At 35.7% G+C, this 27815-nt stretch overlaps 1 protein-coding gene across 4 annotated transcripts in view; it reads left to right on the top strand.

Moving 5' to 3' along the window:
- The window catches only part of SYT14 (synaptotagmin 14), a 222438-nt gene extending 202336 nt beyond the window's left edge, over positions 1–20102 (top strand). For 2 of the 4 annotated variants that reach the window (XM_043569051.1, XM_043569048.1), the window contains 3 exons: positions 11379–11568; positions 14108–14164; positions 15453–20102. In XM_043569051.1, coding sequence (XP_043424986.1) covers positions 11379–11568; positions 14108–14164; positions 15453–15766 — 561 coding nt within the window. In that variant the 3' untranslated portion in view covers positions 15767–20102. The remainder of the gene's footprint in view (positions 1–11378; positions 11569–14107; positions 14165–15452) is intronic. The other 2 variants (XM_043569052.1, XM_043569049.1) reach the window with 1 other exon arrangement.
- The last annotated feature ends 7713 nt before the right edge of the window (positions 20103–27815 follow it).

Below are 27815 nucleotides of genomic sequence, written 5' to 3'. Positions count from 1 at the left end.
ATATTGTTTGTTTTGCAAATTTTCTTGCAATCCAGAAAAAAATCCCACTTGATTGTGGTGAATAAATTTTTTAATATATTATTGGATCCCATTTGCTAGTATTTTCTTCAGAATTTTTGCATCTGCGTTCATCCAGGATACTGGCTTGTAGTTCTCTTTTTTAGTTATGTCTATATTTGCTTTTGATATCAGGGTAATGATGGCCTCATAGAATGAATTTGGAAGTTTTCCTTCCTTTTCTGTTTCTTGGAATAGTTTGAGAATAGGTATTAACTCTTCTTTAAGTGTTTGCTAGAATTTGCCTGTGAAGCCATCTGGTCCTGGGCTTTTGTTTGTTGGGAGTTTTTTGGTTACTGATTCAATTTCTTTGCAGGCTATCTCTCTGTTCAAGTTTTCTATTTCTTCCTGTTTGAGTTTTGGTAGTTTATATGTTTCTAGGAATGTATCCATTTCTTCTAGGTTGTCCAGTTTGTTGGCATATAGTTTTTCATAATATTCTCTTATAATTGTCTGTATTTCTGTGGTGTTGGTTGTTATTTCTCCTCTCTCATTTGGGATTTTATTTATTGGGGTCCTTACTCTTTGATAAGTCTGGCTAGATGTAGATGTTTATCAATTTCATTATTTTTTTCAAAGAGTCAACTCCTGGTTTCAGTGATCTGTTTTTTGTTTTTTGTTTTTTTAGTTTTTATATCATTTATTTCTGCTCTAATCTTTATTATTTTCTTCCTTCTGCCGGCTTTAGGCTTTTTTTGTTGTTCTTTTTCTAGCTCCAGTAGGTATAAAATTTGGTTATTTATTTGAGATTTTTCTTGCTTCTTGAGGTAGACCTGTGTTACTGTATACTTCCCTCTTAAGACCACTTTTGCTGGATCCCAAAGGTTTGGGGCCATTGTGTTTTCATTTTCATTTGTTTCCATGTATTTTTTTTTATTCCTCTTTGATTTCCTGGTTGACCCATTCATTGTTTAGTAGCATGTTGTTTAACCTCCATGTATTAGTGGTCTTTGTAGATGCTTTTCTTGTGGTTAACTTCTAGTTTCATAGCATTGTGGTCAGAAAAGGTGCATGGTATGACTTCAGTCTTTTTGTCTTCGTTGAGGCCTCTTTTGTGACCTAATATGTGATATATTCTGGAGAATGCTCCATGTATACTTGAAAAGAATGTGTATTCTACTGTTACAGGATAAAATGTTCTGAATGTATCTGTTCAGCCCATCTGCTCCAGTGTGTCCATTGTCTCCTTATTTATTTATTATTTGGATGATGTGTCCATTGATGTAAGTGTAGTGTTAAAGTCCCCTGTTACTGTATAATTATCAATTTGTCCCTTTATGTTTATTATTAATTGTTTTATATATTTGGGTGCTTTCATACTGGGTGAATAGATATTTGCAATTATAATATCTTCTTGTTGGATTGTCCCCTTTATGATTATATGGTGTCCTTGTTACAGTCTTTGTTTTAAAGTCTAGTTTGTCCGATATAAGTACTGCTGCTCTGGCTTTCTTTTGACATCCACTTGCATGATAGATGCTTCTCCATCCCCTCACTTTCAATCTGCAAGTGTCTTTAGGTCTAAAATGAGTCTCTTGTAGGCAGCATATAGATGGATCTTGGGGTTTTTTGTTTGTTTGTTTTTAAGCCATTCTGACTCCCTACATCTTTTGATTGGTGTATTTAATCCATTTATATTCAGAGTAATTATTCACAGATACATATTTATTGCTATTTTATTACTTGTTTTGTCATAGTTTCTGGAGACTTTCTCTGATCCTTTTTTGTCTTTCTCTTTCATGTTTTGCTGGTTTTCTTTAGTGACATGTTTGAATTTCTTTGTCTTATTCTTTGCATGTTTATTAGTGGTTTTTGATATCTAGTTGCCTTTAGGTTTGTATATAACCTCTTCTGCAAATAGCAGTCTATATTAGGTTGATGGTTCAAGTTTCAACACATTCTTTTCTCCTCGCCTCCCCATGTTTTAGGTATATGTTATTATATGTTATATCCTTTTCTGTGTGTGAGTTCCTTGACTGATTTTTACAGAAATATTCATTTTTACTGCTTGTGTGTTTCTTGCCTTTTTACTTGTCACTTTTGGTCTCAAGGAGGTATAATTTTAAATAAGAGGTAGGATAGGGGTGCCTGGGTGATTCAGTAGCTTAAGTATCTGACTCTTGACCTCAGCTCAGGTCTTGATCTCAGGAGCATGAGTTCAGGCTCCACATTGGGCTCTGCACTGGGCATGAAGCTTACTTAAATAAGAGGTAGGATAAAACTCATTGGGAGTGTAACACGTGAGCAAAGACTTGGAAGAAATGAGGAGTTAGCCATGTGCGTATGTGAGGAAGGAACATTGCAAGAAGATGGAACAGCCAATCTTGAGAGCCCAGAGTATGTGTGATGCTTCAAGGAATAGCAAAGAGGCCCATTTAGCTAGAACTCCATAACTGAGAAGTAGCATATTAGAAGGTGAGGTTAAAAGAGGCTGTTTCCTACCACTCCCACCCTTTAACTCTGTATATTTAGGTACTCAAACACAAAAATTTTCCTTTTTTTAAAGTTTATTTTTGAGAGAGAGAGAGAGAGCGAACAAGTTGGGGGGGTGGGGGGCAGAGAGAGAGGGAGACACAGAATCTAAAGCAGGCTCCAGGCCCCAAGCTGTCAGCACAGAGCCCAATGCACGGTTCAAACTCATGAACCACAAGATCATGACCCGAGCCAAAGTCAGATGCTTAACTGACTAAGCCACCCAGGCACCCCCAAACAAAAAACTTTCTAAATTAACTCAGAGTCAAAGGGAAAAAAAACATAATGGAAATTAGAAGTATTTAAACTCAAACAAATGAAAACATTATTAAATTTGTATGGTGCAGCTATAGCAATATTAGAGGGAAATGGATAGCCTTAAATATACTTGTAAGAGGGTAAAAAAGAGTGCAGATCCTTCCACCTGAAGAAGTTTGAAACAAAAACAAATTATTGAAAGAAAAATAGTAAAGTAGTTTAACAGAAAGAAAATTTGGTTTTTTGAAATTACTAATATAGTAGATAAGCCCCTGGAGATATTGATAAGGAAAAAAAAAGAAACAATATGTTAAATGAAAAGGAGAACATAATCACCAATTCAGTGGAAATTTTAAAACCATAAGGAGAACAACTCTAGGAAAACAAATATGAAAACTTACTGAAATGAGCAATTTTCTTGAAAAATACAAATTTCTAAAAAGTGATTTAGGGATCATAGAAAAGATCTTACTACTATTAAGAAGTTCAATCAGTAGTCAAAAAGATTCTCATAAAAGAAAGAGAGAAAGAAAAAAAGATGGTTGAGTTTCAGAGGCAAGTTTTCCCCAACTTCACTGAACAAATAACTCTCCCAGAATAATACCAGTTTGATAAAAAAACATATACGTGTGTGTGTATGTATATGATTATATATGTATATGTATATGTGCATAAGTATATATTTTTGCTAAACTCAACAATCTCTAATTTGGGATTTCTGCATGTATGTTTGTAAGTGAGATTGGTTTGTAATTTCTTATGTTCTTTTTGTCTAGTTGATGTCAAAATTATACAAGTCTCAAAAGAGAAGTTGAGTACTTTTCCTTTGTATCCTCTGAAATAGTTTATATGGCATAAGAGTTATTTGACAGTGTGAGAAAAATCTATAAACTTTATAAGCCAATCTCACAAGCATATATACAAGAATGCCAAATTACATATGTTCATATTGAATGCAGCAAGAAAAATAATATGTGCATATATGTACATACATGTGTGTACCCATACATACATCTTAATCAGAGCAGGAATTTTGCATGACCATCTCTACATGATGCTGTAGTCAGGTATTGTTAATATAAAATATTTTGTTTTTATTTTACAATTAATTTTCCTTTTATCTTAAACCTCAATGCATTAAGTTTTCAGTGTTGATATGAAAAAAACTTTATGAAAGAGAAAATGCGGATTTACTACTTTTCCTTCCACTCTCCATTATCTAACCTGCATGTCAGAGCTGTGCTCCAGGAGTGTAGCAACATTCCCTTTCACTGAACCACTTTTCCTCCTGCTTGGCTATTGCAAGCCAGATGACTGCAGACCGAACCCAGCAAAGATCATGAGGGAGGTAGTCACAATTAGAGCAACAGCAACAACATAAGCAGCTCCTCAGTAGCATGGGTGATGTTCCTCTTAGAACATCCTCTTAGAGGGCCCAAGCGGAGGAAAAGCGGACACAAACAACCTAGCGTACATATCTCTTCTTGAGGCCACAGTATCCAGATCTTGCTTGGGAGACCAGCCTGCCCTTGTACTCCTGATGAAGTAACTTTAGTCCAAAGCCCTGGAATTAAATCTTCATGGGCCCTGACTAGCAAGTTCTGGAGTTTTGCTTGAAGCAGTCAGGATGCTGCCTTCCTCTTTCCTACAACACTCAGAGCTGCTGAACACTACCTGGCAACTAGGAAGGAAAGTGTCCACCTGAGAGTAAAGTCAAATTGAGGAACACAGCTGAAAACGGATAAGGAGAACCAGTTCCTAGGGACCAAGGTTAAGGTGTAGATCGGTGAGTACCTGAAGCTACCATACTCACTGTTGCGTTACAGATGCCAATAAATTCCCTTGTTCTGCTTAAGTTAAAGCTGAATTTTCTGTCACTTGTAACCAGAAGGATCCTGATTCCAACACTACCCTGAAATTTCAGCTCTCCATCCATCCCTAGCTCACTTGTAAGTTATCCTTTGGAGTCACTTGGTGTCTTTACCGATACTAGAACACAGCATGGGTCTCCTTTATGCTGGATTGGGGCAAGGTTTGGAGCGGTTATGCTGTTCTTGCTTTCTCTTTGCTGCAATTGCCTCTGGCTTACCTAGCCTGATAGAAGTTGAGTAACCGGGGCTGGGAAAGGGTCCTGAGGAGGGAAGGTGCTGTTAGAGATGACACCAGCCGGCTCCAACCCTGCAGTAGGTGACTTCCTTCTTGTCACACGTCAGCACCCTCTGTGCCCTCATCACCCCATTTTCAGAAAAGTGTTGTGGAAGCCTTTCATGTGCAAATTACATTAAAAACTAGAGAATATCTTCCAGCCACAGTGAAAATAAATTCAACAAACTACTCAAATTTATAGCAATTATCATTGCTCAGCTCAGCAGTTTTACCTTAAAAATACTTTAAGTGGTTCCAAGTAAGATGGAATCGGTTTAGTATTAATAAAAAGCCCAGTACATTTCCTTAATAGGAATTATGTTGTTTTTTAATCTTAGGGTTTTTTTTTCCTCTATCTTTGCAAGCTCCCACCTAATTTTAACCTATTGACACCATTAAGGATGTGTGATGGCGGTCATAAGCACTAATTCTGCTTATGGTAAACATTATATAGAGTTTATTCATTTCTCTGAAAAATTAAATAGACTTTTTTCTACTTTCACAGGATTGCTTATAATCCTCCACCCTAGGGCAGAGGACTCAGGGGGAAGGAGAGGAAGTATGAAAAAGAAATTAAAAAAAAAAACTATCTTAGGTGGAAAGAAGATATACTTTCACTTTGGGGAGCCTGTGGGACGACTCCTTTAAGTAGACCTAATTATGATTGGGATTTGTTTGACTTTGGGTTAATCACCTGCAGTTACTTCAACCTGGGCAAGCCCCAATTATAAATTAATGATGGGTTCTGCAGAGAGAGTAGAGATTCCTGAGTACACACTGAACAGAGCAGCATGCCCTGAGGGACAGTGAGAGGAAAGATGCCACTGGGGTATGTAGTATCTGTATTTAATTTGCCTTTGCTGCAGTTAGTCTGTTTATATAGTTACTCGACACTGTTTCTGATGTGCTCCGTGATCTCCTTGGACTGCCACACCTGTGCCAGTATTGGATAGGCATTACACTGATGGCGACGGGAGGACCTTGAGATTGGCACTTTTCCTAAGGTGCTAAATAAATTCAGAATGAATTCCTTTAGACAATAGTGGTTGTTGAGGGTTTTGGGGTTTGGTTTTTTTGTTTTTGGTTTTTGGTTTTTGGTTTTGTTTTTTGTGTTAAACACTACTGTATTTCAGCGGGGCTTACTGAAATAGAATGTGATCACCAAGGATCTTATCACTCTTGCTTTTCTGTTGGGCTTGGAGACAAGGACATTTTTATAGCAGTAAAGTGAGGACTGAAGTTGGCTGTTTTCCTTAGAAGCAAGAAAAGCCTTTTCCAGGACTTTCTTGGTACATCGCTTTGTTGCTCAAAATGGGCAATGTGACCTCTGTGTTAATAAGAAAATATTAGATTCACATCTTATTATATCTGACAGTAGGTTAATGCGAAAAATACTATATTATGAAAAATGTATCTCACAATATTCTAACAGATGCTGCTAGTGTAATAGCCTAATGTAGCAAATGCACCAAATGTGCTTGAGCATGTTTTTGACACTATTTTCATAAGTGATGATATATCCTAATTGAAACTTACTAAAATTATGTTTCCTCCTCCAACTGTCATGAAAACATACCAAACTATGTGTTTTGTGTACCCATGATTTAGAAATACAAGATGTATATTCCTTTTGACTTTCTCCTCTATGATTTAGAGTTAAATTTGAAAAGATGAGACTTTTCCATCTAAATACTAGTCCAGTGAGTTAATTCAGTTTCCAGGTGTGTTTTAATTCTCCTTAATTACTTATATAGCCAACCGTAGACTCAGACATGAGGATTTGTATAAAACATTTTTAGATTTTTTTAAAATCTGAAAATCTACATCTAATATATTTTAAATATGGAAGTCCATTATAGAAAAAAGCGTTATCATCTTTTTTTGTGGAACTTGTGGAGTTAATCCTCTTAGGAATCTTCAATAAAGTCTTAAATGTTTACTTTTATCACTGTACATTAATTTGTGTATATATTATATACTTGTATCATATAATTCTTTCATTAAACCTTTGTCTTCTGAAATCCAGCACACTTTAGAAAAGTATGAAAAACAGAAATGTACTACCCATGTAACTGCAATCCAGGGCAAGAAACAAAACGTTACCAGTACCCGCAGCTAGCCCCAGCATGCCCTTCCCAATCACTGTACCTTCTCTCCCCACCCCTAGAGTTAACCACAATTTTGACTTTTATATTAATCACTTGCTTGCTTGATTTATAGTATTACCACTTATTCATGCATTGGAAATACTGTGGTTCAGTTTTGTCTGTTCTTCTGTTTTTGGTTTTGTTTTGTTTTTGTGTGTGTGTGTGGTTGCTGTTTTTTGAAATTTACATAAATGAAATTACACAGCCAAGTATCCGTTTAGGTTCAGCATTTTTCACTCTAAGTCATGTTTGTAAATGTAGTTATAATTAGTTTTCGTTGCTGTATATGTACAGTATTGTTGCTATATTGTATGAAGTCACCACAGATTATTTATCCTTTCTGCTGTTTGGGCCCCTTGTGAATAATGTTGCTATGGACATTCTTTCATATGGCTTTTGATAAACATGGTACATATTTCTGATGGGTATGTATTGCCATGTCATAAGGTAAGTGTATTTTTAACATTTTTAAAAGCCATATTACTTTACCACCAGAGGAACATGTAAGTTCCCATTGCTCTGTGAACTCACCACACTCTTATTTTAGCCTGTTTGTTGTGCATTGACACCTCATGGTTTTAATTTCCATTTCCCTGGTTACTAATGAACAACATTTCATATATTTCATTGGCTATTCTTCTGTGAAATTGCGGGTTCAGATGTCTCCTCACTTTTATATTGCGTTGTCATTTTCTTATTGATTTATAAGTGTTCTTTACATATTCTGGATTTGAGCTGATTGTTAACTATATGTGTTGTAGACCTCTTCTCACAACTGATTGTTTGCCTCTTTGCCATCCTAAAAGTCTCTGCTGAAGTTTAGAAATTCTTAATTTTAATTTTGTCAGATTCATCAAACTTCTCCTTTATGATTAATGCTTTTGTAACCTCTGTAAGAAGTCTTTCCCTACCCTGCGATCATGAATATGATCCCCTATGTTAACATATAGATTAATCATTTTGCTTTTTTTTAGTTTTTTTATTTATTTTGAGAGAGAGAGAGAGAGAGAGAGAGAGAGAGAGACGAAGGGACAGAGAGAGAGGAACAGAGAAAATCCCAAGCAGGCTCCACACTGTCAACACAGAGCCCCACGCAGGGCTCAGTCCCACAGACTGTGACATCACGACCTGACTTAAAATCAAGAGTCAGATGCTTAACTGACTGACCCACCCAGGTGCCCCTATCATTTTTCTTTTTGTATTTAGATTCAGAATTGATTTTCTGGCATGTTTTGAAGTAGGGGTTAGTTTTCATTGATTTCTGGGTGGATAGCCAGTTGTCTTAGCACTATTCATTATGATCCTTTCCCCACTGCGTTGTGGTTCCACTCTTGTAAATTAAGTGTCTGTGTATGCCTAGGTTAATTTGTGGTCTTTCTATTCTGGTAGTCTATTGTACATTGTTTTTGTCACATTGTCTTAAATGATGTAACTTTATAATAAATTTTGATAGTCAGTAGATACTCAGTAGAACAGGGCATTCTGCCATGTATTTTTATTTCATGCCATTTCATTATATTATATTATATTTTGGTAAAAAGGACATTTAACACGATGTCCACCCTTTAACAAATGCGTAAGTATACAACGCAGTATCGTTAACTACAGGCACTGGGTTGTACAGCAGACCTCTAGAACGTATTCATCTTGCATAACTGTAACTTTATGCTCATTGAACAGCACCTCTTCATTCCACTACCCCCACCCTTCAGCAACCAACATTCTGCTTTCTGCTTCTGTGAGTGTGACTTTTTTAGATATCTCATGTATGTGGAATCATGCAGTATTTGTCTGTGCCTGGCTTATTTCACTCAGCCTCATGTCCTCCAGGTTCACCCATGTTGTCACATAATGGCAGGATTTCCTTCTTTTTTAAGGGCGAATAATCCTGCATTGTGTGTGTATACCATGAGCACTTTAGGATTAGTTTGTCAAGCTCCACAAAGAAACCTATTGAGATTTTGACTGTTACTGCATTTAATCTACAGGTCAATCTGGAGAGGATATAACAAAATTGGGCTTTCTAATACATTAATGTGGTATATCTATGTAGCACTTCTCAGTTTGCCTCAGTAATATTCATAGTGTTCTGTGTAGAGGCCTCACATATCATTTGTACATTTATTCCTGGATATTTTATATCTTATGTTCTAACAGATGCTATTCTTGAATAAATTGTATTTTCAAAGTTTAGTTGGTATATAACAATGTGTTGATTTATAATTTTTATCTTTGTATGCAATTGTAATTCATCTGTGCACTTGTATAGATTTCAGGTACACATAGTTACATAATAGGCACATAAGGAGTTTTATCTCCTCCCCTCCAAATCTTTTTTTCATAGCTTTTCTTTCCTTTTCCTTTACTTCCTTTTCCTTCATTTCCTCTTTTCTCTTCTCTTCTCCTCTCTTCTCTTTTCTTCTCTTCTTTTTCTCTTCTCTTCTCTTCTCTTCTCTTCTCTTCTCTTCCTTTCTTTTCTTTTCTTGCCCTTAGTAAGGCTAGTAAGGCTTAGTAAGCTAAGTAAGGCTAGTAAGGCTTAGTAAGGCTTCACTGAGTAGAATCTCCACTACAATGTTAACTAGAAGTGGTAATGGTTGGCATTATTGTCACATCCCCAATTTCAAAGGGGAAACATCCAAAAATTTTTCTATTAAGTATGATATTATATATTGCTAGATTTGGTTTGCCAGTTGTTTATTTAGGGTTTGAAATCAAAGTTCATGAATGAGAAAATCCTGTAATTTTTTTTAAATAATGTCCTTGTCAGGCTTTGTCTTTAAGGTTTTGCTAGAGTCTTGAAGTAAAACTGGAGAGTGTTTCCTCTTTCCCCATCTGGAAGAGTTTTCATAAGATTAGCAGTATTAATTAGAATTCACCAGTGAAGCCATCTACCTAAAGTTTTTTAGTTTTGTTTTTTGTTTGTTTTGGAAAGGTTTTTAGTTATAAATTCAATTTTTTCAGTAACACTATTTAGATATTTTATTTCTTGTGTGCATTTTGGTTAGTTGTAGTTTTCCAAGAATCTATCCATTTCATCAGAATTTCAAATGTGTTGGAAGAAAAATTTTTTTTACCTTCCTTTTATGTTTTATAATCCATAGCATAGGTAGTGATGTCTCCTTTTTCATTCCTGTTTTTTGTGCCTTCTCTCTTCTTAGATTGGGCTCTCCAGTGTTCATTTTTATTACTCTTTTCAGATAACTTGTCTTCATTATCATTTAGTTACCATGGGCTATTTCCAAATATATAGGGCACTTTTTCCTCTTTACTAGAAGATAGTTTTGATTTCTACCTGATTAAAAGACCTATCCTGAAAGAGTTCTGCCATTTAAAAATCTTTGCTCTTTGCTTTATTTTTGTAATTAGTTTTGTAAAACTACCACTGTGTGCTTGAAAAAATGTATATTTCATAGTTGTGAGGTATGGTGTTCTACAGATTACCCTTAGGTCAGTTTTGCTTATTGTGATATTCAAATCTTCTACATTTTTACTGCATTTATTTGTCTATCTGTTTGGTCAGTTACTGAAAGAAGTATGCTCAAGTTATCCCCATTAGTTGTTGATTTGCCTACTTCTCTTTCTAGTTCTGGCAAATTCTGCTTTCTGTATTTTAAGCACCTGTTACTAAGTGCTTGCAAATTTGGAGTTACCTTATTTTCCTGGTAAAATGAAAGTTCAAATTGAGCTTACTCTTCCTCTCTAGTAGAGGTTATTGCCTTTAAGCTAACCTTGACTTATACTGATCTATCTATACCAATTTTCTCTTGGTTATTATTTGCATGATAAGTAATTTCCCATCCTTTTAAACTTTCTATATCTCAGTTTTACATATTGACTTACAAGTAGCAGAACTTTTTGTCTTGTTTATTTAATCAAAGTTTTCCACTCTGTGTCATTAAAGACACAGTAAAGACATTTATGCTTAATGTAATTGAGTCTAAGTCTGTGTCAGTCTTTAAGGTTAATAAGTCTTTAAACAACAATTTTTCACATTCCAAAAATAGTTCACTGACACCTATGAGTTTAAGAAGTTTGTCCTTTCTGATCTGTATATAAATACATGGGGATTTATGAAACCTACTCATGTCCTATTATTTCTTTGACTGCTGTGTAATGAAAAGAGATCCAGAGACTAAAATATGCTAAGAACAACACTTCGAATCTAGCTTTTTGGGAATTTTGCTTGCAGCTCTTGTCTTTGTTGTGATTTACCCAATTGTAATGACACAGCATTTATGCTGTATCTCTTAATATATCTTTTTTTAAAAAATACTATAAAGATTTCATTCTTGATTACAGGGCTGTGACTCCCAAATGAGCATGTCAGAAATGTCCTGTAGCGAAAGTACATCCTCATGCCAGTCTCTTGAACATGGCTCCGTTCCAGAAATCCTCATTGGCCTGCTTTACAATGCCACAACTGGCAGACTATCAGCAGAAGTGATAAAAGGCAGCCACTTCAAAAACTTGGCAGCAAACAGACCACCCAGTGAGTAAAAAAAAAAAAGAAAAAAATTTTTTTTTAATTCTTCTGTTTTCTGCACTTATGGGACTCTCAGTGTTAAGGGCCTCAGTCCTATCATTTAGTCTTAACTGATCAAAATGAAATGGTGTAATAATCATCAGCTAATCTGTTTCATGCTTTCTATTTCCAGTCATTTGGGAAGTAGAAAAATTTGAAATTCAAAATATTAATTGTAAGGAGACAAGACTTTTAATTTTTCATAGTGCCTGCCGAATAAATTATCCCTATCATAGCCATTATCTTCCAGTGCTAGAAAAAGTTACAGGGTTTTTTTTAAAGTTAATAATATTCCACAGATACGATCACAGGAATCTGTATGGCTGTTGTTGTCAACTTAAGATTGATGTTGTATTTTCTGTCTGCATGCAGTACTATGAACTAATGTTTATACTTCTATATTTTTTTCTCTTTTCTCCCCTATGATAATTTAAGAAGAAACTGCTTCTTCACAGTCTTCCTCCCTTAATATTATAAATCGGTACTGCTTGCAGTCTTTTCTTAAATGGCGTGGCTTTGCCTTTACCAGGACAAACAGAATAAGGAATAGTTTGATATTTCCCCTAGACACTAGGAAAGGAAAGTGAGAAGGTATGCCTCTGCTCTGGCCCCTATGCCTTTCACTCCCCTCTCCTTGTCTCTCTTCCCGCTCACGGGCATGGGGGCGGATTATGGGAGTACAGAGAGACTGTCAGTACACCTCCCTAAATGTTTATTGATATCTGTAGAAATAAGCTAGGAATGTAGCAGCTTCTTTATACTTCTCTAAAATTAAGGCTGTTAGTGCCCTAAACAATTGAAAGGAAATCTTAACTAGTAATGGCCACCTTAAATTTGCTTAAAGATTTCCCACAGACTTGCTTAAAAGCCATCTTTTACTCCAAGTATTAAATAATTATTGGAGGGGAAACTTTTTCTACCCTTGAATTAAATGAACTTTACCTCCCAATGTCCTAAACATTGTCTTTTCAACTTAAGTGAAAAGTCATAAAAATATATTTGATTTTCCCTAAGTAATATTGGAAACCTTGCTTCTTACAGACATCATGGAATGTATCTCTTCCTGAATTAAAAGTCAGAAGGCCAAAATTATGTTTATATTTCTACCCTTGGATGAATAACCTAACTCCCCCTGAGTCTGTTTCCTCATATGTGAAATTAAGGTTGTGTCTTTCACAGGGTTATCTAAGACTGAAGTCAGACGAAGGTGCATCAAAGAGGGATGGAGTTATTATTGTCCCCCAATTCAGAGGAGGGAAGGAAGCAATTACTAGAATAAACAACTTTGGAAGTGTGGCCAGGGTTATCTTTATTGATACCTATTTAGAATGCAAACTCACGTGGCCTGGCCTGGGAAGTACCTTAAATGAACAAACTTTGCAGGCAGGAGATAAGGAGCATGGTGAGGCACATGCCAGATGCAAGCATGCATGCCCAGCCTCAAGACATTCAAATCGAAAACTTCTGAACACTGTAACAGATAAACAAAATAAGTATGTGGGGTTACATCCGGCCAGCAGCTATCAGTTTGCCATTTGTGCTTTAGCTAACAGTTTGATTTTTTTGACAAATACTCAGTTTGAAATACTAAAAAATAGCAGAATGGAATGATATGCTTGCCTGTCTGTCCTTGCTGTACCCACTCTGATAGAAACAGAGAAACACTAACCAGAGCTAAAATGAAGAGAGCGGGGGTGGATAATAAACAGGGTGAGAGGTTATAATGCATCCAAACTTAGAGTAGGTGAGCGTTAGTTAGAGCAATTCATAGAATAAAACAATTTAAAATAGAACAATTCTATTTTAGAATTAGATCGTCAACATCAGGGTGGTTAATGGTGTTAACTGGGAAGCAGCTAGTAGGTAAAAAAGTCAACATTAAAATTAATTGTAAGAAGTGGAGTATTTATAAAGTAATGTATCAGTTTGTCGTATACTGTATACATTATATAAGATGGTGACCCTTTGTATATACCTGGTTGTAGGCCTTGAACTGTGTTATCGACTGAATAATCGAAAGAAACATGGGGACATTCAAGAGCAAAAATTTTGACAGTTCTATTTTCTTTTGTTTAACTTAACTTGATATTACATTGAAAGTAATAGAAGTATTTGAAATATTTATTATTGCATGGATAGACTTCAAAACTTAGCATAATAATAATTATATAATGACTTTTATTCAGTCTTTTATAGTCTGATAATTTGCATGATTCTATGTTCAATGTGCTTTAGACCAAGAGGATATCATTATAAAGATGTCCCCCTTTAAAACAGTGTAATTTTTGTTTAAGATTACACAATGACCTTAAAAATTCTCATTCCATGAAATTTACCCAGCAACCCTTTTGTTCAGCCCTCTGCCTCAATTAAAATGCTGAAGTTTTGTGTTCTTCCACCCCAGTGAACAGTGTTTCCTCTTTAATTCTAACCTTTGACCCTCTTTCACCCAACAATTGACATCTGGTCATTATTTCTTTTACTGCTTTCCACCCCCTGTTGTCAGATGGACTGTTCTGTTGTCTAAAACACTTGATAGGTGGACAGGTTTATATAATCCGAGGTGAGTTCCTGTAGAGGCTAATTGGATGTTGTCTTTTCATGCAAAAACAAAATACCCTAAAACTTGCCAGCAGTGAAGCTGTCCACCATGTTGGTTTCCAAAACAAAATGCACATTTATTATCTGTGGTACTTTAAATAAAACTAACTTAGAATTTATCTCTGATTATGGATGATGGTATTCAGAGTATGTATAAAATAAGCAAAACTTTTTAAATTAAAGGTTTTATTTTTCATTTATTGTATTTTGATTCATATAATAGATATTTCATGAGAAATATTGCAATTGTCATTAAAATTAATTGAAATTTTGATATGAAGTACACATGATGGATCACCATGCTGAAGGTCATTTGCATGAGTCTAACCAACTTGAAAACACAGTTGTTTGAAGAGAGGGTTTATCTTCCAAATAACCAGGCGATGAACTGTTATGTTTCACTTTGTACACGAAACATCACATCAGTTTTTTTTCTAATTCATGAAAATAGTTAAGAATACCATACTTTAAATTTCACATTCAATTATGCCAAAAAAGAATCCCTGTAGTATTTATTTTAACTACCCAAAAAGCACATTAAATGTACTCTTGCATGAAACCAGGAGAAAGTTTTACTTGATTTGCTAAACTTTGAACCCTAATGCATTTGGCTTCATTTTGGCCCTTTTAAATGTTTTTCAAATATATTTAAAAACCACATCCATGCAGAGATTTTTTTGACATTTCATCCTAAGCTGTTTTGATGTCATCTTTGCATTCTTGTCTTCTTTTCCTCTTTTCCATTTGCCTTCATTTCTATTTGTTTGTTTATTCTTATTCTCTGAAAACACAGTGGAATGCTTTACAGTGTTGTGGCTAATTGAGCTTGCTAAGTGTTTATTAATGCTATGACGTCCTGCTTAGTGAAGCTAAATGGGGATGGGGTTGGACAGGGGTGGGAGTGGGAGGTCAAGGCTGGGGAGCGGGGGTGGGGGAGAGGGGAAGTGGAGGGTGGGAGGGTGGAGGAAGGATTATGAGGTATACCTTTAAATTCTAACCATAACGTAGAAATAGCGAGGTTAAGATATTATGACCCACAAAAGATTTTCTGCCTACCTAGCATTCTCTGTACTTGGCACATTGAATAAGCATCTACATCAAAATGGAATCAGTTGAAATTCCATGAAACATGGTATACACCATATCCTTATAAAGTATAAATACTTAATGTTCTCGGCAGATGTCACAAGTAAGGTGTCTTGAGTTTGTTTCAAATGATATTTGTGGTATGTTGTTGTTTTTTTCCTTAGATACGTATGTTAAATTAACTCTCCTGAATTCCATGGGTCAAGAGATGTCCAAATGCAAGACATCCATCCGCAGAGGGCAGCCTAATCCAGTATACAAGGAAACATTTGTTTTTCAAGTGGCCCTGTTTCAACTTTCTGATGTGACACTCATACTGTCTGTGTATAACAAACGCAGCATGAAAAGGAAAGAGATGATAGGCTGGATTTCTTTAGGTCTGAACAGCTCTGGAGAAGAGGAGCTCAATCACTGGACTGAAATGAAAGAGTCGAAGGGACAGCAAGTGTGTAGATGGCATGCGTTACTAGAGTCATGATGAATAGGATAAACAAGCAATTACAGTCCAAGGCAGCATTATTTCTGATTGCAGCATTACTGTTTTTACCTAGTCACCATTAGAAGAGCTGTTCTTTGAAGCGTCATCCTCAACCTTCTACCAGAATGCTTTAAATTGTGTGGAAAGAGCGTCTAATCCTGACATAAAGGAAGAAAAGATGTGTCTCTGGTAGAGCTTGTTTGGGGAATGAGAAACTTACATCATCACAGTTAACAGTTCTCCAGAGTTTTAAGAACATGCTTTTGGTTTGACGTTAATTTCACTTTAGCAAAGAGCCAGGACTTTCATGAAAAATCAAAATTGTAACCGATTTTTTAAAATCAGAATCCTTAGTTGCAACACTGTTGTAGTGTCCTCTCCCCACCGCCGCCCCCGCCCCCGCAAACGCTGACCAGGAAACACGTATTTTGACTGGCTTGTCCCTGGGGTTGGTAATGTTCTTTAATCTGAAGAAGTACATCTCCGGCTCTGTCATGAGGCATATCTAACGGCGAAGGGTTTCAATTACATAGAAAACACGTTCATTTCAGATATTTTTCCTTTGTGCACTTAGTTTCCTTGTGCCTCAGTTCTTCTTAATAGCACTAAATCTTAAGTGCAAGCGAGTCTTCATTTTCATAAAGGAATTTTTTTTATATGTCACTTTGGAAAAAAAAAAGCTCATTTCTTCATTTGCCTCTGCTTTTGCCTGATCCAAAGAGACCCAGTCCCTGTACTGGTCCCTTGCAAGTCTTTTAGACAGGTTGTCCTGTAGAACTACGTAACTTTCTGTTGAAAGCACTTTCTGTATTCCTGTATTCCAATGTAGGAAGCCAATAGAGCAGGACTTTAACATTTCTTTCCACGACTGACTCTTTAAAATTGTAGTAACGTGAAAATACATTTTTTACAAACTAAAAAAATAGTAGATAAGCTGTTGAAAATCGAAAACAATTCAAGTTCAAGAGAATTTTAATTTTAATTATCTGCTCTGAGAACTTCGTAAACAACACTGCATAAAGCAGGTAGCATTCAAATAAGAAACTGTTCTCTCTCAGTCTTCTTCACTCTTGAATTTGTACTTGTGATATAAAGACTCTCCAGTTCTCAGTTTGAGTCAGAACATCATATTAAAAACAGTTCTGAGATTCCTTATGAAATTTCTAGTGACTTGTGACTAGATTTTATGAAATTTACAGATACGTTCTTCAACGTGATGTCATCCTGTGCCTTTCATGTAAGTTAAATTTGCTCATACAGCTTGAAAGTTGTATTTGCAAAATTAGGCCTTCGATTTTTATAAATGTAAAGATTCCTCAGAACAGTGTCACAAGATCTTTATTTCCTCTGAAGTCTGTAAAAGTTGTATAATGTGCTAATTTTTTTAAATGGCAAGGCGTTTCCATTTGTTGTTTTTATATTTAGAACTCTTATTAATCAGGAATATTATAAGCTGTTCTCTTTTTAATTTCGCTTCTTACCCAGTATATAATTTTATGCATATACTTTATTAAATAGAATGTTTTGTATATATGAAAAATATTTTCTTTCTCTCTTTCTGATTTCTAATTAAACTAGACAAAAACATACTATTTACCAATTACCAAAAAGCACTATGCCATTGTTCCCAGACCCAACTTAGTACTATATATTATGGTAAGCTAGGACCTGTTATTACCACAATAACAAAACCATGCATAGACATTATCACATCAGCTTGGCTCTACTGAAAAGGCCTTAAAAGAAATCCAAAAAGACAGTGAACTCCTAATATTTTTTAGTTTAAAAAATGGCAGCTCTATGCATTCATAACATGAATTAGAAGATAAAATACAAATGCCATATTGGGTGACATGAGGTTTAAGAATGTATGTTACAGAGTTGCATTAAAGGGAAAGATCTATTCTTTTATTGTTACACTAATAAGTGTTTTCCAGGTTTTTTTATAGACGAGTTAAGTTATAAAGTTAGAATGTGCATCAAATGGTGAACTCTCTCGCATACATATTTTCAACAGTGGAAAGAGATTTAAAGGTGGGGTGGGGTTAGGGAACGCAGACCTTACTGGGAAACTGGATTTAAGCATTCAATGTTACAAGTATCTCTTCTGGCTTCACAACAACGGACTGCATTGCTAAGAACTGAGATCTTCTTAATGAGAAGAGTCATATTTGTAGCTGTGACAAAGCCTAATCAATAATCAAACATATTATGAGACCAGTGTGGTGCTTTCTCCTTCACTGACGGAAAGACCTAACTAGCTGTTATTTGCTAAATCTTTCTGCAGACTCAGTCCAGAATTGTGCATGTGCTTTGATCTATCTTTATGGGGTTATCTGGTGTAGATATCAAGTCCGATGACTTAAAAATTAATCAACAATTTTAAAACTTTTCATGAAGGACCCTACCTCCACCCCAGCTGCCAAGTCCTCAAAGATTATGAATTATGTGTACGTGTATCTGTATACACACACACCTACATGCATACTACACACATACACACATGCACACACACATACACACACACACACGAAAAGGTGAAGGTGCCCTGGCTTTTTCAGATAACTAATTAATTAGAAACCCATTGATCAAGTTTATGGATTGTTTTTTCTCCTCTCTGTATTTACTAGAAATTAAATTTGGTTTTGGGTGCTATTTGCTGCCATTCTCCTCCACACACAGCAAAATATATATCTTTGTACCTTGTGGATTGACACAACTTAGAGTAATTACTCCCCCAAATTTGTCTATTCTTTTAGAAAAAGATTAAATAGGTCTCGAGAGACCCACTTCACTCTACTGAATCTAATGTACAAGACAGTACTACTGCTCTTTTGTGTGCTTAAATTTGCATGAAAGCGTAAGGGCAAAATCTTATATCTCAGTGATTTACAGCAAATAGGAGCCCACTGGTGGGCAGCAGGTGTTGTCTCAGAAACTTGTGAGAAAGACAACCCACTTTCTTATTGTTCTCTGAAAACCCCCTAAGTTCTTTAATAAAGTGAGATAGTCCAAATATGGCAATTGACTGGCATTCATGGGAGCTTCTGAGCCTGGAATTAGAGGCTTTTATCTGTCTCCCAGATGAGCTGCAAAACATAGTCATTTATTACTGCCCAGGAAACAAAGTGTGTTTCAAATCAGTAAAAAATTTGGTTAGTATACTATCCTCTTACCTTTCAGAGGCTTTCTTCTGTAACCTTGTGTCTTCTGTACTGTCCACATTTTATGTGAAATCCGTTTGACTATCTTACTGCTATGTATCCAGTGAATTCTCAATAATGTTGTATTTAGTGACAAAAGTAATAAATTGGACCACGATTTTAAAAAGGAAAAACCAGTAAGAAAACATCTAAGCTGCCTTGATTAGCATATGCATGCTTAGGTGTAGGGCCTGGTAGGGTGGTTTCATCCAGCCTAGTGCAGATGACCAGGGCTACATGTTAAATCATTTTCTCAATACCACCTCATTATTTTCATTTATTTATCAAGTGAATCAGAAGCATAATCAATGACCGCAAAGTAAGATAGCACCAATGGGGGAATAGGTCATAGAATTAAGGATGGTCTTTAAGATGACGATGGAAACCAAATGATATCATAGCTTTTCAAGTGAACTGAGAGGCTATTTGAAGGTATAGATTTTAGATGAAGTAAGAGCAGTAGTCATCAAATTTTTCCAGGGGTGAATAGAAATGACACAAATCCACCCACATAAAATTGCCGTTTGCCCACAAGGACTAGATGGTCAATTCATAGAGATTTTTCTCGTTGATCGTTATTACATTATTTCACACTGATAATTATTATCCAAAAGCCTTTATTTCTTGTTTTGTTTTGTTTTGTTTTTCCATTCACCATTCCCAGTTCACCTATGGCCTGCACTGGAGGTAGCCATCATTATCGTCACCAGTCAAACTCCATATTGAGCAGAAAGTTAAATACATTATGAGACATGTTTAAAATTAACTTTAAAGTAGCATCTGTGCCCACCAAAATGTATAATAAGATGATGGTAACTTCTATAATTAAGTTCTAGCGTAGTAACTTATTATTTTGTTTGATTCTCACAACAGTGCTATGAACTAGGTAATATTTTCACATCTTATAGCCGAAGAAACTGCAGCATAGGGGTTAAGCAGACTTGCCCAAGGTCATCCAGTAAGCAAACAGTAGATCGAGGATTAGAATCCAGCTGTAAATTACTCTAAAACCTATACTACACATACTGCAATCGCACCCCTTTTTACTAGTTGCAAGAAAAACAAAACAACATTATATTCACCAGTAATGCCACCCACCTAAATGGAATGGCAGAACTGGAAAAAGAGAAGAACAAAACAGAGCTTGGGAAAGAGAAATACAAGACAAAGAAGAAAAGAAGATCAGATTTTTTTTTTTTTCTTCTCAGGATATAAATGGTACTTCTGTGTGATAGTTTGTAGATGACTTTGATTTCCAGGGACTTGGAGATTAATTTACTCCAAAAGTTTAGCCTATGCTTATATTCTGAAAGTACGTTAATCAATTTGTTCTCCTTGTCCAGTTTTGGGAATCCAAGATACTTTAATTGTATATTATCCCCTTCCTACCCCATGAAGGAGATATCCTGTATCCTTTAGCAGGTATCTCGCCCATATCAGTGGTGAGAGGAATGACTTCTGTCTTCCTCTGTGCTCTCATTGTACTTTATTTATGTTTCTTACATACTCATTATTGAGGTTTAACCGCATTACAGCTTATTTTATTATACGTTTTTCTTTCTCCCTTAATATGAGTTAATGCCTTGTCTTACTATCTTTATGTGCCCTGTGCTCATAGTAGGCACATAATAAATACTGAATCGAGCTAAATTTCCTACAGAAGAAATCAATGATACTGTTATATAGGTCTCCGTTTTTTATGAATTTTATGCAGTGCATGGATTTATTTATTCCTTTATTTTACATATATTTATAACAGCACCTACTATGTGTAATGTATTGTTCTAAGTGCTACAGATGCAGAGATAGTATATTAGATAGACAAAGTCTCTGCCCTCACAAAGCTTGCATCCGAAGGTGAGAAGATAGCCGCAGAATGATACACATTTAGTAGAGGAGTACAACATGGGATCAGAAAAATCTTCCTGGAGAAAATTACCCTTTAGTTGGATCTTAAAGAATAAACACAGATTAGATTGCCATCAAGGAATATATTCTCTCCAAGGGCAAAATTTGAAACAACTATAGTGTGCCCCAAACTATCGTGTGTTTTAAGAATTATTTTGAGAGCTTAATTTGTATTCCAAAGCCCCACCTCCAGAGATTTTTGTTTTATTTGGTCTGGAGTGAAACCTATGAATCTGTATTTTATTAAGCTTCCCAGGAAATTCTGCCTGAGTTACCTTGGTGTAGAATATTGAGCTCATGATAGAGAATTACTGACAGCAATGTTTCAGCATCCACAGATTAAATTTAAGTGTAACTGTGATAAATAAGAGTGACGTTAAGACTAGGATTAGTGCTTTTGATCTTTTATTTGTGCTTCCTTAAAAAGAAAAATATTTAATAAAAACATTAAAAGCGATATTTAATCATGAGTCCCTGTACTTTCACATTCAACATAACTTTTTCAAAGTGTTCCTTGGTATAATAAATTCTATTATGTTGGTTTTATGATTCCTGAAAATTACTTTGGATTATTATTCAAATATTTCCCTGTGAACTGCCTTTACAGTGATAAATGTAAGGCAGAGAGTCTGAGGAGATATTTGCCTCTCTGTCTCTCTCTGTCAGTATTCTCCTTGAAATGAGACTGACCTGTAGGTAAGTTTTGTAGTTAACAGCTGAAGGTGGTGGCATTTTTCATTCCTGTGTAGAATAAGGTCTGTTGCCTTTTATTGTCATCTTAAATGGCTTCTCTGTCTTCACTCACACTCATCCTGGATTCTTCACTGGCAACACCAGTGTTTCTGTCACCTCTTGTCTAATCTCTATTTCCTTGATGGTTTTTGCTCTTTCTTAGGATCTTTTATTTCAAATATCAAGTTGATACAGCAGCCTCGGGTCTTTCTCGTCTCTAAAGATAAATGCTGTGTATTAGGTTCATCTGAGTTTCTGTTTTCCGTCATTTAAAATGTCGCTGTACCTTCTTCTCTGGTGTAATATTTTGCATGAATATATTTTACATGTTGGAAGTCTTTTCCCCCAACAAAGATCTGTGATTAACCCACTGAAAAATGCAGCTAATTGAGTATTTGAAATAATGTGGTATGGAATTGGGCTGTTTGGTAACTGTTGCTGTATCATTGTGTTTGGTCTGGTCATAATGCAAGTTTAATGTGAAAGTGTATAATAGACTAGAATTATTAGCCCATTATCAAAAATGAAACTTGTTCTTTCTCTCCACATTTAGACAAGTATGTTTCATTTTATTTTTATTTATTATTTACTTATTTAAGACAGGTAATGTTTCTTTTTAAAATTGTTCTTTTTTTTTTTTAATTTTTTTTTTCAATGTTTATTTATTTTTGGGACAGAGAGAGACAGAGCATGAACGGGGGAGGGGCAGAGAGAGAGGGAGACACAGACTCGGAAACAGGCTCCGAACTCACGGACCGCGAGATCGTGACCTGGCTGAAGTCGGACGCTTAACCGACTGCGCCACCCAGGCGCCCCTAAAATTGTTCTTTTTCTCTTCCTCTGTGCCTTTCTCCCCCACTTGCATTCATGTGCATTCACATTAAATACCAGAGTTCATCAAAGCTGAGTAATACCTATCGAAAAGTGATACCTGGACTTTTTTTTCCCTTAGTCACAGGGATCAGACAGGTTTTGTCCAAGACTAGAGAGAGCAAAGCGTGGTCATATGTAGCCACTAGAGGTTAGCTGTTGCTCTGGTGATTATTGTTGTACTTTGCCTCCACGAGTGTGAAGTACTCTAGGATGTTGTGTGGGTTGGGGGCAGACAAGGGAACTTGATTATTAATCTAACAAAAGTTTGGCATAATTTTATCATGGAATCTCAACCGTTAGCACATAAATATTTCTAAATAACTGAAAACAAAGTCACTGCTATGGCAATAGTTTTGCAAGATTTTTGACATTATTTCAATGTCAGTCTGACACTGTATCTTAAATTGTCCTATTATTTGAGTTTCCTTCTACACCCTTTTCTTTATTATTCTGATTAGTATTTGATGTTTGAGCTTGTCTTTTAAATATTCAAGACTACTTTAAAAAGAAAACCCTTACTACCTTTCTGTTTATTCCTTTAACATGTGATCTCTCACCTGACACATTGTTTTTAAAATGAATACCCAATACATGAAATGCAATACCCCATTATACACTGAAAAAATAATCTTATGAAATTTGTTTATAGATTCAGATATTGCTGGAATGCTTATTTCCATAAATCTAAGCAGTTAATATTAAATATGACTATTCTGTGCTAATGAGAAAAAAATAGGAATTTTCCCATATCTCTAAGCCTGATTGCTTATCTTGCCTCACATCTGGTTGAAGGGGGTGGCTGTGAACTTCTTACCAGCACTTGTCTGTCGGTTTCAGAGTGTGCTCACGTCCTCCACACGCTATTGTTTTCAGTAACAACCAAACCTTTTATACGCTGGGGGTAGGTCCTCACCAGTGATTCCTGTTCATAACCTTCATTAGTGTTGATGAAACTAATACATAACTACCAATAAGAGAAAAGACCCCTAAAGCCTAAAAGAACAATATCTTAGAGCCCTGGTGTAGGATGGCAACTTTAATACCTACAAGTGATCCTCTTTTGTTTCACTGGTATTTAAATTCTAGTTAACATATAGTGCCGTATTGGTTTCAGGAGTAGAATTTAGTGATTCATCACTTACATACAACACCAAGTTCTCATCATAGCAAGTGCCCTCCCTAATGCCCATCAGCCATCTTGTCCATCCCCACCCACCTCCCTCCATAAACCCTGATTCTAATCCTAATGGAGTGGAAGCCAACTTCTCAAAAATGAGATTTTAGGACATTATGGCCTAAGTTTCCTCCAATTCCCTCCTTTTGGTCTTCTCTCTCTTGCTTGGACATTTTGTTTTTTAATTTTTGTGAGGAACGCTTAAAAAGCTGTGGTTTTAATGGTAACTGGACAGAATTTCAAAAAAGGAAAACTGAAGTAAAGACCATGGCATCGTAGGAAGGCTTGTGTTGGAGGAGGGCGTGGAGATGGCACGTTTCTGTTGGGGCAGTCCTTCCGAATAAATATTGAGAACATTTACGACATTCTATAATTACGTCACATTTGTTTTGTGAGGGGAAACCAGGGTAGCTTTGCATATAAATCGGCTCGCTTAGTATTTAAGTATATTTAAACAATATTTGAAGCACAGCTAGAAAATAATGGTGATACTTCTAACAGTATTTTGAAATTATAAATAATTACTTTAAATTTACTAAGAGAAAAGTTTCCAATAGCAGCTTGCATTACAAAGTTCATTTATAATGTTTCTGCATAATTTGAATTAGATGATTTCTGTTTTTGTGGTGAAAATATAGTGGCAACAATTTTGAGGAATCTTTAAAACTATCATAGAGAGGACAGCTAACCTTTGGCTGGATTTCTACTAGAATTTTGAAAGAAGTGTTATCCAAGTTCCTTTTCAGTTCAGTTAGTCTTGATGAAGAACCAGTTATTATATGAGCTTTAAGGGTCTTGATAAATGTTAGGATCTATTCCTTTTCTAAAACTCATGATGTTCAGCACTGCTCAGTACTCTTGCATTGTGCTTTATTTCTCAAAATAATGTAATTTGTATGGAAAATTCAGTTAGCGGAATCTTATATTCAATATCCCCTTACTTTGCTTCTTTCCTTTCTTCCTATTTTCTTTTCTTTTTTTTTTTTTTTGAGGCAAAGAAGCTTCCTTAATAGTATAGTTTCTACAGAGCTTTCTTACTTATTTTTCTAATAATGGATATAACAGTGTGATGAAGTTTAAATGCTCCGTGAGCAAAACTCTGTTAAACAACCTGAAGAAATGCACTGCTGATTAACATTTCCCTTGGTCTTAAATTGTCTCCAGCATATTTTCTAGTGACTGTATACCGTTAATGGATCTTATTAACATATACAAGTGTCTGTATGGTTATCAACAGTGTTGTACTATCGTCCCAGAATTCATTTGCTTTTGGGGTCAGAAATATAAACAGATGCGTGTGTGAAATGACCCATTTTATAGAATGAGCTTATATTTAATCATTTTCATGTAATTGAAAATGTGCTGTATGTGGCGTTTGATTCTCATGTCTACTTTTCTACTATCTACCCACCGATTGTCTCGGTGCCTTTTCCCTTTTGTATAATTGTATTACATAAAGAAATTGCTGACCTCTCTGTAAACAATATACAAACTGTTAAAATTATTAATCCAAGGAGATTTTAATGGCAGTTTGGTTTTCCAGAGAATAAATTTTTGTGTGGCTTAAAAGTTCCTTCTCTTCACCTTTCTGTAAGAAATCTCTTCACCTTTTAGCCCTCACCTGGAATGGGAAGCATCTGTCTTCTCAGATGAGCGTGCTCAAAAACCAGCCCTGATTCTTACCATGGACAAATAAGCATTAATAGGATTTTTACCCAAAATAATGTCGATCACATAAGCAAATATCGGATCGATACATGTAAATGTTATTAAGATCTCCAGTTTGAAAGGATTCTCATTTCAATGTGCTATAAAATATTGCTGTCAAAATGTTTGAGTCATTTTCTTTAATTCTAAGTCAAATGTGACCTCCAAAGAAAATAGATTACAGACAACTTTAAACATTTTAAAATAATCTCCTTTGAAGTTCACAAATAAATCAAGTGGCTTTCAAAGGATCTCAGGATCTTTAGCTGGACTCTGTGTACTCATACCGTGTTCCCTAGCTTGCTCTTTGAGTTACCGTGAACTTGTCCTGCTTCATAGTGGTGTAATCAATCTGTTTAACAAAATCATTTTGTATTTGACCATAGCAGTTTGTTGATTTTCAATTCTTTTTTTTCTAGGCATTTTCCCAAAGACCCTGGGTTTAGATATGTTTTTCATATTCCATTCCCATGTCCGTTTTATTTCCAGCAACAAAGATTTTATAAAAACACACTTACCAAGCACTATTTTCCATATTGAAAAGAACTTTTAAACTTTCAGTGCTCTTAAAACTGACAGAAATGAACGTTGTTACGCTATCTAATCTCTGCCTTTGAATCCTTAGTTCCATAAATTAACTGGGAGCCTTTTTTAGTTAACTTTTTTTAAGAGTACAACACCAATGCCCAATTTCCCTGGTTTAACTTTTTTTTTTTTTGCAAGAGTTGCCTCTAGTGAAACACAATGAAAACATGAAACATTTCTGCTTAAAATAAATGGGTTCATAATTGAATCTAAACTAAGTTTGAAGAACTTGTATCCCTTCCCAGTACTTGCTGCGGAATTCATCCCCTGCCCCCAGATATGTTGGGCTTCCATTATTAAACCATTTAAGGTTGAAGGGCAAAAATAATAGACTTGCTTATGAGTTTACTCCAAAAAAGTGATATTCGTTTGGGTCATGGCTTACTGTCTTTCACAGAATTGCAATTGATATAAAGTGAAATTCCAGAAGAAAATAGGCACATCGGCATTCCAACTAGAAAATCATTAAATTATATTTAATCATTGCAGAAGAATTCAGGTATATAATTGCAAATTGGTAGTAACTCTTTTGACATCCGGAATGCAAAATAATATTTAAGTCAACTCTTTCTTTCCACAGATCATCAAAATATTCCACGGTTCCCGTTTGAAAGTAAAGGTCTTCCCAATTTAAAAATAAAAAGTCTCAGTAAATATGTTAAAGATTTTGCTTGATTCGTACTTTTTAATGAATTATAATAAAATCATACACTAAATGCTTCTACGCAATTAAATGCCAAATAAACAACACATTATATAAGGAATCTCATAAACATATTAATTAGAGGAAAAAATGAAGGCACATACTATGTTGACATATCTAAGGGAAGACTTTCCAAACAAACCTTTTAAGAAAGAAACTGCCCGCTGTTACCAAAATCCATGTTTTCCTCTATTGTGTCATATGATCACTTTACATTTCTTGGCCTCCCTTGAAATTAGAAATGGTCATATGACTGAATTCTAGCCAGTGGAATATGAGCAAACAGGATGCGCACCAATTTCCAAGAGGCTTTTTAAGAAATAAATGTGCCTTTTGCATGCCTCCTTTCACCTCCCACTGGCTGGATACAGAGGAAACAGAAAGCCAAGGAAATGGCAAAATCACGAGTTAGAACGATTCTGGGTCACTGAGTCACCTCACAGGAAAGAGACAACCAGATATATTTGCCTTGGAATGCTAACATAAATAAGAAGAAAACCCTCCATTGTATTTGAGCCATTACACATTTTAAAGTCCACTTGTTACTACAAATGATCAAAACCAAAACAAATTTGGGACCTTCCAGAGAGGGTCTGTGAGAATGAACATTTGCAATATGTTACATGGGCTTAGCAGCAGGCAGAAACTGGAACCCATGGTATTCAGGGGCAAAACGTTTGATGGAACAGTTGCCTGCTATGCTTGGAAGGGGGTCATGTGACGACTGAACCTGTAGTTCAGGGGAAATGAATGCAAAGAGCCAGAATAACAGCTTATTCAAGATGTTTTCTGCTGAAAAATATTACAGGAAAGCACTAAACTCAGGCAGGAAGTATATGATTTTCATGCAGAGATTGAAGGGAATGGAGAGAGCCCAGAGATTAAGTGCCTTGGGGGCTTAAAATGTTTACTGCTTCTGAACCCCAAATACTAAGACAAAAGACCAAAAGTGGTATTCAGTAAGAAAGGCCTGTCAAGACTGCACAACTGTGGGGCTCCTGGGTGGCTCAGTTGGTTAAGCGTCCGACTTTGGCTCAGGTCATGATCTCACGGTTTGTGGGTTCAAGCCCCACATCGGGCTCTGTGCAGATATGCTCGGTGTCTGGAGCCTGCTTCCGATTCTCTTCCTCTCTCTCTGCCCTCCCCTGCTCGCACTTTGTCTCT

Source organism: Prionailurus bengalensis, chromosome E4 (assembly GCF_016509475.1).
Source record: "Prionailurus bengalensis isolate Pbe53 chromosome E4, Fcat_Pben_1.1_paternal_pri, whole genome shotgun sequence".
Classification (NCBI taxonomy): Eukaryota; Metazoa; Chordata; class Mammalia; order Carnivora; family Felidae; genus Prionailurus; species Prionailurus bengalensis.
Note: the sequence above shows the minus strand (reverse complement) of the source record. Positions and strands in the feature narration are given on the sequence as shown.